A 12,159-nucleotide genomic window follows, 5' to 3' on the forward strand; every position below is an offset into this window, starting at 1 on the left:
TTCATATTCTAGCCAAAGAAATTTGACAGGTGTGGGGTGAGCTATTTTTCATTGTCCTTCATCTTGGCTGTTCACTTTTTTGGTAACTTTCATTTATTTATTTATTTACTTAGTTATAAATACTGGGGGAGGGTACACCATGGACATACATGGAGGTCGGAGAACAACTTGCAAAAGCTAGTTTTTCCCTTCCACCAGGTAGGAACCAGGGATCTACCTAACTCAGGATATCAGGCTTGACAGCATGCACCTTTTACAAGCTGACCCATCTTGCCAGGCCCTTTGACCAACCTCTTTAAAGTGTTATCCCACACTGCCTTGCTGGGCATTCTCTATGAACCAATCTGCCTTATTTTCTTCAGCGTACCTACTCTCAGCTGATGCATAACACACACACACAAATGCTGGAAACTGAACTTGGGTTCTGGACGAGCAGCAAGAGCTCTTAAACACTGAGCATCTCTCCAGCCCCCAGACCATACACTACCATGGGACTGCTGTGGTCAACACCGTCCACCGTTGACAACAATGTCACTATACAATCATGTGTATGTGTGTACTCAGCTTAGCTTGCATATATATGCACATGCATCTGGAGGCCAGCGGCTAACCCTGGGTATTGTTCCTCAGGAGCTATCTACCTCTCTGGCCTGGAACTCACCCATCAGGCTAGGGTAGCTGGCCAGCAAGCTCAAGAATTCCCCTTGTCTCCGCCTTACGGCTTTGCGATTATGAGTGCACACCACTGTGCTTGGCTTTTTTTTTTTTTTAAAAAAAAACATGGGTTCTGGATCTGGAGATCAAACTCAGATTCTTTTTGTTTTGTTTTGTTTTCCAAGACAGGGTTTCTCTGTATTAACAGCCCTGGATGTCCTGGAACTTGCTTTGTAGACCAGGATGGTCTTGAACTCACAGAGATCCCCTGCCTCTGCCTCCCAAGTGCTGGGATTAAAGGTGTGTGCCACCACCGCTTGGCCAAACTTAGATTCTTATGCTAGCATAGCAAGCATTTTACAGACTGAGTCCCAGCCTCCATTATGTATTTTTTGTCTCTCCACCAGAATGAGCTACATGAGGCAAAAATTGAATTTTGTTTTTTTCCCAGTACCCACCAGAGTGAGGATCAGAGGAGGCCCCCCCCCCATTATTATTCTGACTTGATCAGGTCCTTTCCTCAGATACTCAGTATCTCTTTCATAGGTGACTACTACGCCCAAGACCTGTGCTCTGAGCTGGAAGCCAGACTGGTCTACAGAGCGAGTTCCAGGAAGGCACCAAAACTACACAGAGAAGCCCTATCTCGAAAAAAACTAAAAAGAAATACGTGCACCAATTTAAACCAGCAGTCACTTCTTTTCCCTTACGCACAGTGCTGGGGATCATATATAAAAGGTGAGTATCAAGCTGGTGGCAATTTGTCTGGGTCTTTTCTTCCCTAGGTGAAACAAAGGCCCAGTGGGACTGTCATATCCCTAGATGCCCAATGGAGTGGGGAAGACAGACTGTGGGCTGCAGAGACAATAGAGGATCCAGAGACTCCTTCAAGAAAAGAGGACACTGCAGACTTAGGTTGGAGATGGAGACAGAGATCTTGACAGACTAAGGTTATTGAAAGATGTTGTTTCTGTTGAAGAGCAGCTGATTGGGGATTACCCTTAAATCTAAACACACTAAAACCTAAACAAAAAGCAAGCCCTGTGATGGTAGGCTAAGGGCTGGGGAAAAACCAAGAGCTTGGGTACAGGAGGATGCCCAAGTCCACTGGTCTTAGGACCAAAGTCTGATGGGAGAAGGGGTCAGCTAACAATATGGCTTCACACAGCCCAAACAAAATTGGTGGTTACCCACAAAAAAGTCAAGAAACTACTTTAAGTTCCACTAGGGCCCCCTGAAAAATACCTGGGTAATTTTCAAGCAGAAGATGAAGAGCTCCATGTGGCTGCTGGGGATATTGCTTTAGGGAGTCTGGAAAACCCTGTGATGGCAAAAGAGTTTTAAGAGCCACCTAAAAAAGGACACCGAGAAAAAGTGGGTGTTCCAAGGGGGAGCCCCTGAGACCCTTCTACTTCATTTGGAGACCTGAATGAGATTACTAAAAATTTCTGTGTTGGGATTTCTGATGGGGCTTCCCCCAAGAAAACCACAGAACTGCCAAATTTGCAAATGGAGCTGAGGGTGCTTCAGCTAAGTACATATCCGTATCTGTGCTGCACTGAAGAAGCCAGACCAGGTAAGAAGAGATCTGCAGCTCGGGAAAGGCCAAACTCGGTTTGCTCCTGGCTATGGCTCATTCACTGCTCCTAACAATGGTGTTTCACAGAAGGGTATCTCCAGAGCTGGCTATACCAAAGTGAATCCCCCACCCACACAAAAGAGTTTCATCTACTGGGGGCTAGGTCCCAGTGAACTGGCTTAGTTTCTTAAGAAGTGACTCCAGGGACAAAGTTCAGAACCTTGAGGGAGGAAGCTCGCTCTGGAGAAGAAGTGCGTCCACCCTACAATTTAGGTTAGGGAAGGGCTTTTATTCTGGCAGCTGGGTATCATTATTCCATTTTACAGGTGGGAGGGACCGAAGACAAGAGACACACAGGTTCAGCCTTTTTCCAAGTGACTCAGGCGGTAGTGTGGCCAGAGGCTGGAGTTCCAATCCTTAGAGCATCACCCCACAATTAACAGAGATCCTGGGACAGGCCATCTCCCTGCACACACACCACTCTCAATGACTGACAAGGCTGAGATTTTAACAATGAAAACACTAACAAGAGCCGACCATGACTGGGCAAACTCCTAACGCCACTCAACACTTGCCATGTCTGAGTTTTACTAGTGCCATAATCTGAGGTTCCCACACATCTGGGAACCTGCTACTGATGATAAAGGCATTGTTCTTAGATGCCTGAACAATGGCACAATTGCAGCATGGAATGAGCACCTTCTACAGGCAAGTTTTTCTCAGCCTTGATTTTCTATGCTCGACTGTCTAGATTATTACTTCCTGAACAAGGTATGGATGGAAAGGGTTTAGACTCTGAAATTAGGCCAACTTCAATTTAAATTTCTCATCCAGACACTTAGTTGGCTGAGAAACATTTAAGCTCAGTCATTTCGTCACTGGAGCTTTGTGTACCACCTGGGAAAAAATTCACCTACCCTGGAAAGTTACTGTGTGGAATATATGAATGACCATGTGTTTCCAAGATGGAGAGATAGCTTAAGTTAACACCTAGCACACTGCCTGACCTATGGTGGCTGCTCAGTGAATCGCCTACATTAAGTCAAGGATAAAACACAATGCTGAACACATGAGAGGTACTCAAGATACTCAAGAAAGTCTTTTCCCTTTCCTTAAAGGGATGCTAAATTCAGAGCACACCCTGGGTGAATCACCTGAATTCTAAGACTCCAAGCTGCAGCCCCCAGGAAAATCTGGGGTGCCAGTGCAGCAGCATCTGTGCAGCTCAGAGGGCGGGCCTAAGAGGAAATGGGCTCAAATGTCACTGAGTGGAATGTTCTTTACCCCTGGTGTCGGGGAAGAATGCCTGCCCAGGAATGGTTCCACCATAACCGGCTCTTCTACACACATTCCCTCTCTGCTCACCAAGCACAAGTGGCGAGTTCCCAGGTATGCAGCCCAACAGGCTCTGGAGACTCTTGAGTGAAGAGACGGTGGTAGGTGGAATTTTAGTCACTGAGAGCTAATGACCTTGCCCCAAGCTGCTGCCTTAGATGGGCTTAGCTTTTTTCCAGGTGACTGGAACATGACATGCAATATGAGGCAGCTGGCAAGTCTCAGGTCCCAGTAGCCTGTGCAGAGGCCGGCTGCCCCAGCAGGTACCTCTTCACCTGCCTACCGTTTATAGCTGGCAAGTGCCTACCTGGCATTAGGACCAGTAGCTAAAGACAGTCAGCAAGTGACAGAGTCAAAGGGCCCAGGCTTACTTGGGGATGCTTCAGAGGGTGTGTCTGAAGGGCTGGAATCTTGGCCCTCCTGTAATTAGCTGAGCAAATATTTGCCCCAAAAGAGAATCAAAGCAAGAGAGAATGAATAGAAGAGGTCACAGCACAAACCAACAGGAACTATTTAATCATTTATCTCCCCAGGGAGTTCATTTACAGACTGACTTTCAAGTCTGGCAATCCTTAGCTCAAGGAAGCCCACCTTTACCTCAGCCACCTCTACCCTGGTCATCTGACCTCCACTGACAAGTGACCTCTTTGCCTTTACAAGAGCTACTGGTGGGGAGGAGAGGGTGAAGTTTCAAAGCAATGGGAAACTAGAGACAGGATGGGGTTTCAGGGCAAAGCCAGCAGGTTTCTTGCTCAGTGGCAAAAGCGAAGCGCTTGCCCCGCCCTAGGCCCAGCCTATGGACAACCGAATTCTTGACATTCCCGAGTCCATGGTGCATGGCCCCTTCCACCTCACTTCCTTCAATGGATGACTTATTTTCCACAGCTTGTCCATTTTCTACATATTCTGAGGGGACAGAATACTTCTCATAAGCCCCGAGCGCCCCTATTTGGGAATGGAGTTCATTACGAAAGGTGAAAACTGGAAAGGAAGCCTCTCACCTCTCTATCACCCTGACTAGCAGAAGGATTCTCTGAAGAGAAGGCGCTCACTGGCGCCAGCCTCTGTTCCCATTATCTCTAAGAGTCACAATACTCGGTTAAGCAAGAGAGCTTGCCACATTTTTCTGTGTTAGAAACTAAGGCTCCAGAAGGTAAACCAGCCTGTCCAAGGTCACATGGGAGTTGAGTGACGGGGCCAGGACTCACACCCACATCCTGTCTGTCACCGAATCTTAATTTCCTATGGAGCCTCTCGGACCCGGTTCCTGCTCGGCCAGCAAACAGCGTTCCCGTACAAAGGCCCCAGGGCCCCACCAGAAAAGCAATAGGCAGAGCGGCTGGAGATCCCCAACCGACCCTGGGCAGCGAGGTGCAAAGTCCTGGGCTCACTGTATGACACAGCAAGAGGTCCCCAACAGGCCAACCGTGCAGCTGCGAAAATGGACTTAGGGGCGCAGCACCGCCACCACTGGCCCAGCCACCCTCCTCGAAAATCAGACGGTACTCTGCCACCCAAGGCCGCGGGGCCCTGCCTGGCCAGACGGTCTGAGTACCGTGCCCCCAAGTGCACAAGGGCCCGAGGTTCGCGGCTCTTCAGTTTCCCCGGGCATTATGTGCATCACTCCCAGCCAAGGTGACCCACTACGTGACAGTGAGCAGGAAGCAGGGAGAACTTGCCACTCTCACGGGTCCCCAGCCAAGGAAACACACAGGCTGTGCTTTTCTTTGCTGAGAAATTGGAACAAAACTAAGAAACGGTGGGGCCACGAGGGTTGCCAGAATGAAAGACGCAGGTCTCTCAAGAACTGGGTCTCATCTAGATTTCCCAAGTTAACCTTTTGTGTGGAAATGAAGCCAGGCAGGTTTCCTGAACAATCAACATCCTCAACAACCATGCCATGCAACAGAAAAGAGACCGACAGGGGCAGTTGGGGATCTCCAAAGAAGAGACAGACAAGGGGCGTGGTTCTTACCCAGCCTCCGTTGTCCTGGATCCAAGGCTCTAGGTGGTCATTCAGGTAGGTGGCCATCCAACTTGCGATCCGACTCACCAATACCTGCATCTCCTTGTCTACGCTTTCCACACACAGGGCTCCACCGAAGGAGAAAAAGGCCACGATGCGACCCCAGTTTACCCCATCCCGGAAGAGTTCATTCACTACCTGTTCAAAGCTTTGATAGGCTGTCCCTGGGGTTATATGAAGCTGGGATGTTAGATCACTGAAGGCCCGCCGATACCGCAGTTCAAACTCATCGCCGGCCTCTCTCAGCGCCTGCTTCACCGCCGCCATGGGGATCACCTCCCGCGCATCCAAACTGCTGCTGTGGCCAGTGGCTCCGTTCACCGCGGGGCTGTCGGCCAGGCGCCAGGATGGGTTGCCATTGACGGCACTGGGGGTCTCCCTCTCGGAATCAGTTCCTTCTGGAGCCTCAGTCCTGTCCTCTTCGACATCACTAAACTGACTCCAGCTGTACCCTTTCTGGGACAGCTTGTAGGAGAGAAAGTCAACCACCAGCTCCCGGTTGCTCTGAGACATTTTTATAGTAGAGATGGGCTCAACCAGTCCATTGTCCAAAACACCTGCTCGCTCACTGGGTCTGCCCTGGGTTTAGCGACTCTCTTCCAGGATCCAAAGCCAGAATAAAGGTTCTGAAGGGAGAGAAAGAGCTTCAGGAGAAAAATTTAATATGCATGTCATTTACCTTACAATATCCCATTCCTCCTCCAGGTACCAGAATCGGGTTTCTTTGTGGCTCTTATAAAGGTCTGAGTCCAGGTTCTAAGGGACTTCAATGAAGTCCAATGGAAAGCCCAGCAAGCTTTGAATTGTCTCATCAGCCTCTTTTCACTACTACCACCCACCCCTTTTTCTCCGAAATGCCTTCCTCAAAAAGTCACCCCCATTGGCAGCCTCCCCCCCACCTACATTCAAATCTATCTCCGGCGACAGCAAGCAGGTGCAGCCCCCGGAAGATCTTTTGTATCATAGGTCGGGAGGAGGTGGCGGCTGGGTTGCCGGTAACTCTGCCTGCCTCGCGGCGGCTGGCAAGAGGAAAAAAAAAAAAAAAAAAAACAACAAACCCCAAACCAGCCGCGGCCGGAGGGATCATGCGACCTGGTAGGCAGCCCAGAAGGCGACACAGGAATTGTGAAGCTTAGGAACCTGCCCTCTTGCCTGCTTCCTCCATCGCCCCGATCGAGGGCGTCCGCAGCCACCAGCCACCCGAGAGCCCAACCCCCCTCGCTCTAGCACGCCCCTTGGCTCTCCGCCTCCTACTGGGAGCCAGGAGAAGCTCCCGGAGGAATGGACTTAAGTGTAATCCTCCCCCCCCACCCCACCCCGCACCCGCTCCTTTCTTTCTTTCTATTTAAGTACCAGCCCTGGATGAGTCCCCTGAAGGGACTTCTCAGTGAATCTCAAGGTTTCGCGCAGGGACGCCGGGAGGGGGAAACCGCCTCGGATCTGCGATCTGATTTCGGAAAGCACAGCCGCGGGCCTTTCCGAGAGAGGCTGTGTGCTGGAGACCCCCGACAAACACCGCCGGCTGTCTCTGAATTCCCCAAAGGCCCTGGACATGGCATTGGGGGACTGCCAGGTCCTCCATTCCGCGCCCGGACACAATGGCCGCCGGCACCCCGCACAAAGACGGGGTGAAAGGGAGGGCGCTGCGCCCCGCCACCGGCCAGGAAGAAGAGTCGAGGCTCCCACCGCGGAGACCTCGTTTTCCTGGGGCCCGGCCCAAAGCGGCCTCCTGGAGCCCCCTGCAGGGCTCGAGGGCAGGAGGCTGCTCCGCGCGGGAGCCCCGGGTGGGTGGGCTGGGGCCTCGCTTACAGCTCGCGCTCCCCTCGGCCGGGTGCACGCCGAGCCACCGCCCCGTTGCTAGGCAACTGCCCTCCCTCAGGGGCGCCCCCTAGACCTCTCTGGAAGGAGGGGTCTCGCCCCCGCGGCCCGCCCCAGCGCAGCCAATCCGCGGGCCGGATCGGCACGGAAGCGGGACGGCAAAGGCTTCCATTGGGCGCCGCGCCTGTCAAGCACCGGGGGCGGGGCTCTCACCTGCGAGCCCAAAGAGCCGTGGGGGGCCACATCCCCCCTTCACCGGCCTGGTGGTTTCCAGGCACCAGGGCGCTCCGCGGCCGAGTTGTACGCCGCGGACTTGGGCCGGCCTACCTGGTTGGCTGCTCGTGCCGTGTCTCCCGGAGAAGCCGGCCTCAGTTTCCCCTGAAGAGACCGGGGGAACTTGCAAGCGCAGTCACTTCCGGTGCCGCGGCAGCGCGCGCGAGCCCGAGACGCAGGCGGAGTGCGCGCCGGGAGGACTCGCGTCGAAACGTGGGCAAGGCTGCCCCCTGGCGGCGGATTGGAGGAGCCGCAGAAACTCAGAATTCCCTGTTCACGTTGATGTCGTCTGTACTTCCACCCCCCGAAAAAACACGTTTTCCTGCCCCCCTTAGTTTGTCTGGAGTGTTGAAGATGGTTTTGAACAGGGCAAGACAGGGTCTCTGTTTTCATGAAGACTTATACCTCAGGGGTGGAGACAGTGTCCAAGGAGGAAAATACACAAACAAGGTAATCTCTAATGCCTGGAAAACGAACAAACCAATCTTGGCATTATGGTAATGATAGTGAAGGGGGAATTGCTTTAGAGTGAGTGACCAAAACTGCAAAGCTCGGCTCTGGCCGCCTAGTGCAGGAGAAACAGTTTTTCAGCCTAAGATGGCCTCTAGCTACGGAGTCCAGGATGACCCTAACTTCTGGGCCTCGTGACTCACTATTATACCCAGTTTATGTGTTTCTGGGGATCGAACCCAGAGCTTTGCGTATAGCAGGCAGGCGTTCTACCAAATGGTCTATAGCCCCAGCCCCGCTTTTTCAAAAATGTATTATTTTATTTGGGGCGTGAGCATGTGAGTGTAGGTGTATATGTGGAGGTCGGAGGACAACTTTTGGGAGTTGATTCTGTCCAAGAGTGGAACTCAGATCCTTGGGCAGGTTAGTTCTTTCTTTTTATATAGGATCTAGTTGTGTAGCTATGTGACTCAGGCTGCCCTTGACCTTGAACTTACTACAGTCTAGGTTGGCCTTGAATTCGTATCAGTCTTTGAACTTTTGTGGACTGAGAGCTGCTGGGATGTCGGCCTCCTGGTTTGCAGATGGCCAGGATGGACTACCCGGTCCCTAACTAACATAATACAAGAGTTTTCTTTCTCCCCTGATTCCTGGGCTGTTGACATGGCATCAGGAAGAGGAGAACCACTCTCAAATCACCTGACAGTCTGGAGACTTCGGCTCACCGTCTTCCGCCAAAGACAGAGCAGAATCCACTGTTGGCAACAGAGTTCATTCTACCCCTTTGGGAAGCCCCTTGACTGAATGCCTGTCGGGTGCCGGAGAGCTGAGCCTACGTGGGGACGGACACACCAGACTTGTTTCAAACTCATTATCTTCACTGAGCCTCGTACATCTCTCAGGTGGGTGTAATTAAACTAGCCAAAGGAAGCTGGGACGAAAAGAAATGAATAAATTACCCAGAGTAAGAAAAATAGCGGGGTGAGGGCGAGCAGAGAGAATCTGAACAGAAAGGATGGGTGCTGGAGCAGAATGGACCCAGGCTGGTCTGAAACCCAAGTCATGGCTTGGCCAGCGCGATGAACCATCCATCGCTGGATCAAAATGGCATGTGTGTCCTTCGCCGTTTTCACCTGTGTCGGCCTCACGGTCCCCAGGCAGCAGAGACAGCGGCTCTCACAGCTCCCCTGCAGTGGCCAGAAGGTTAAATGAGGAACTTGCAGAGAGGAGAGGCCTGGTGAGGTGGCTCGGCCTGGAAAGGTGCTTGCCGCCAAGCCGGACTGCCTGACTTCCATCTTGGAGCCGATATATCGGGAAGGAGAGCACTAACTCGGAATTGTTCCCCCCCCCCCCTCTAACTCCTGGTAGAGCGGGAAGGAGAGCACTAACTCAGAATTGTCCCCCCACCCGCTAACTCCTGGTAGTGCACACACATAATGTTAGATCATGGGACCGGACCTGCCGTCCCTTTCCCGCCTGATGCTCTCTCTGAAGGCTGCAACAGGAATTTATAAATAAACGTGCTACCTCATTCCTGCTTTCAGCCTTAGCTCCTAGAGAAGCCTTTTAAAAGTAAGAGATGTCCGGCTCCTGCTTTCTCTCTGCTGCCCTGGCTGGCTTGTTCTCGATGGTTCTCATTCTCTTTCCCTCTCTCCCTCCCTCCCCCACAGCAGCTCCTTACCCATTCTCCTTAAGCTGACTTTCTCAATATTTCTATCATGGTCACTCAGTTCACAGCCCTGTCATGCTACCCCGGATGTGATGTGCTGTTCTCAGTCCCTTCCCACGCAAGGCCTGACCATGGCCCGACAGTTGTGTGCTCACCCTGCATAATGCTCATTGTCTGAAGGGAAATTTTGTGTCAGCTCCTTTCCCAGACCAAACCACTAATAATCTTGACTTCTTAACAAATAAGTGTATTTAAAAAAAATTTTTTTTGTTTGTTTTTATGAGACAGGGTTGTAGCAGGAATCTTTTTTTTTTTTTTTTTTGGTTTTTTGAGACAGGGTTTCTCTGTGTAGCTTTGTGCCTTTCCTGGAACTTGCTTTAGAAGTTGTAGCATGAATCTTAAAGAGTCTTATTAACAAAAACAAACCTGCAGCCAGGTATTGGGGTGAATGCTGGAAGATCAGAGAAGCAGAACAAGCCACAGCATCACCTCGCCAATTCCTCAGCTGATCCTTTTTCCTCAGACTGGAAGCCTCTGAGTCCTCATCCAAATGGATCTCAGCTTAACTGCTGCTCAAAAGCCTAAACCAGCTTTAGTTCCTGGTCCTCACGCCTTAAAAACCTTTCTGCTTTCTGCCATCACTTCCTGGGATTAAAGGCATGAGTCACCATGCTTGGCCGTTTCTAGTGTGGCCTTGAACTCACAGAGATCCAGATAGATCTCTGCCTCTGGAATGCTAGAATTAAAGGCGTGTGCTACCACCGCTTAACCTCTATGTTTATATTATGGCTGTTCTGTTCTCTGACCCCAGATAAGTTTATTAGGGTGCACAATATTTTGGGGAACACAATACCACCACACACAGGGCTTTTCTGTGTTGGCCTAGCTGTCCTGGAACTCACTCTGTAGACCATGCTGGTTTGAACTCAGAGAATCACTTGCCTCTGCCTCCAGAGTGCTGGGATTAGAGGTGTGCGCCACCACCTCCCTGGCCAGTAAGTGAATTTTTTTAAAAAGGAATTTATACAAATGTTTAGCACATTATAACCAGTGACTCTCCATTTACCAATTTTCTTTGATCGTTGGGTATCATATGGGGCTGGTTTAGCGCACTTAATTTGCACTTTTCAGAGAACCGAGGTTCAGTTTCCAGCATTCACTTGGTGGCTTACAACCACCTGTAACTCCAGTCCCAGGGGAGCTGATGTCCTCTTCCCACTTCTGCACAGGCATGCATGTGGTACACCACAGGAACAGTAGGTTCCTTCCTCTCACCTTGTTTCTTTCTTTCTTTTCTTTGTTTTTGAGGCAAGGTCTCTCTTGTTCTGTGGCTGTTCTGATCACCCTGCCTCTGCTTCCCACTCTGCTGTGGGAGTGCTCTGGCCTGGAGTACACATGTAAACTGCCACCCCTGGCTTTTCTGTGCATTCTGGGAAGCAAAGTTAGGATGTCAGGGTTGAGTGGCAAGTGCTTTTACATGATGAACCGTCTCACTGGCCTGATTTTCTAAATTAAAAAGAAACAAATGTATGGTAGGGTGTGTTGGTGTACACCGTTGGTCCCAGCACTTGGGAGGAAGACAGTGGTGGATCTCTGTAGATGTAACCAAGCGTCTTATTAAATAAGAAACACAGAACCAATGCAAAGACGAAAGCCAAGAGATCAGAGCTAAGAGCCTTACCCACCTGCTGCAGCTAGCCAAGAGACCTCTCCGAAAAAGAGACCTACTTCCTGTGTGTTTGTCTTTATATAGTCTTTCTGTTCTGCCTTCTCATTGGTTGTAAACCCAAACACATGACTGCCTCGTCACTGCCTGTCTGTAGAGACTTCCAGGTCTTCTGTGGTATTGAGATTAAAGGCGTGTGTCTCCAATGCTGGCTGTATCCTTGACCACACAGAGACCTACCTAGCTCTTCTACCAAGTGCTGGCATTAAAGGCATGCGCCACAAACGCCCAGCTCTGCTATGGCTTGCTATTAGCTCTGACCCCCGGGCAACTTTATTTATTAACATACAATTAAAATCACATTTCAGTACAAATAAAATACCACCATAGATCTCTGTGTACTTGAGGCCAGCCTGGTTTACATAGTGAGACCCTGTCTTAAAAAATATACAAGTAGGGTTGGGGATTTAGCTCAGTGGTAGAGTGCTTGCCTGGCAAGCGCAAGGCCCTAGGTTTGGTCCTCAGCTCTGAAAATAAATAAATAAATAAATAAATAAATAAATAAATAAATAAATAGATAGATAAATAAATAAATAAACCACAAACATAAAAACATTATAAGGATATGCTATCATTTAATCACCCATTTCCCGCCTTTGAGAACATTTAGGTAGTTTCCAATCTTTTCC

General features: G+C 50.4%; 2 protein-coding genes across 12 annotated transcripts in view; one reads left to right on the forward strand and one right to left on the reverse strand.

Moving 5' to 3' along the window:
• The window catches only part of Bcl2l1 (BCL2 like 1), a 53,795-nt gene extending 45,936 nt beyond the window's left edge, over positions 1 to 7,859 (reverse strand). The window contains exons 1-2 of one of the 8 annotated variants that reach the window (XM_006985485.4): positions 7,740 to 7,859; positions 5,544 to 6,220 (exon numbers count right to left, since the gene is read on the reverse strand). In XM_006985485.4, coding sequence (XP_006985547.1) covers positions 5,544 to 6,107 — 564 coding nt within the window. In that variant the 5' untranslated portion in view covers positions 6,108 to 6,220; positions 7,740 to 7,859. Of the gene's footprint in view, positions 1 to 5,543; positions 6,239 to 6,497; positions 7,496 to 7,625 lie in introns of those variants that run through there. The other 7 variants (XM_016003945.3, XM_016003943.3, XM_016003944.3 and 4 more) reach the window with 7 other exon arrangements.
• Tpx2 (TPX2 microtubule nucleation factor) overlaps positions 7,606 to 12,159 on the forward strand; it is a 64,639-nt gene continuing 60,085 nt past the window's right edge. The window contains exons 1-2 of one of the 4 annotated variants that reach the window (XM_076570860.1): positions 7,606 to 8,135; positions 8,809 to 9,037. The gene's annotated coding sequence lies outside the window, so the exon portion shown is untranslated. Of the gene's footprint in view, positions 9,038 to 12,159 lie in introns of all 4 variants that reach the window. The other 3 variants (XM_042276491.2, XM_076570863.1, XM_042276493.2) reach the window with 3 other exon arrangements.

The sequence above is a fragment of the Peromyscus maniculatus genome, chromosome 4, assembly GCF_049852395.1.
Source record: "Peromyscus maniculatus bairdii isolate BWxNUB_F1_BW_parent chromosome 4, HU_Pman_BW_mat_3.1, whole genome shotgun sequence".
NCBI classification, from domain to species: domain Eukaryota; kingdom Metazoa; phylum Chordata; class Mammalia; order Rodentia; family Cricetidae; genus Peromyscus; species Peromyscus maniculatus.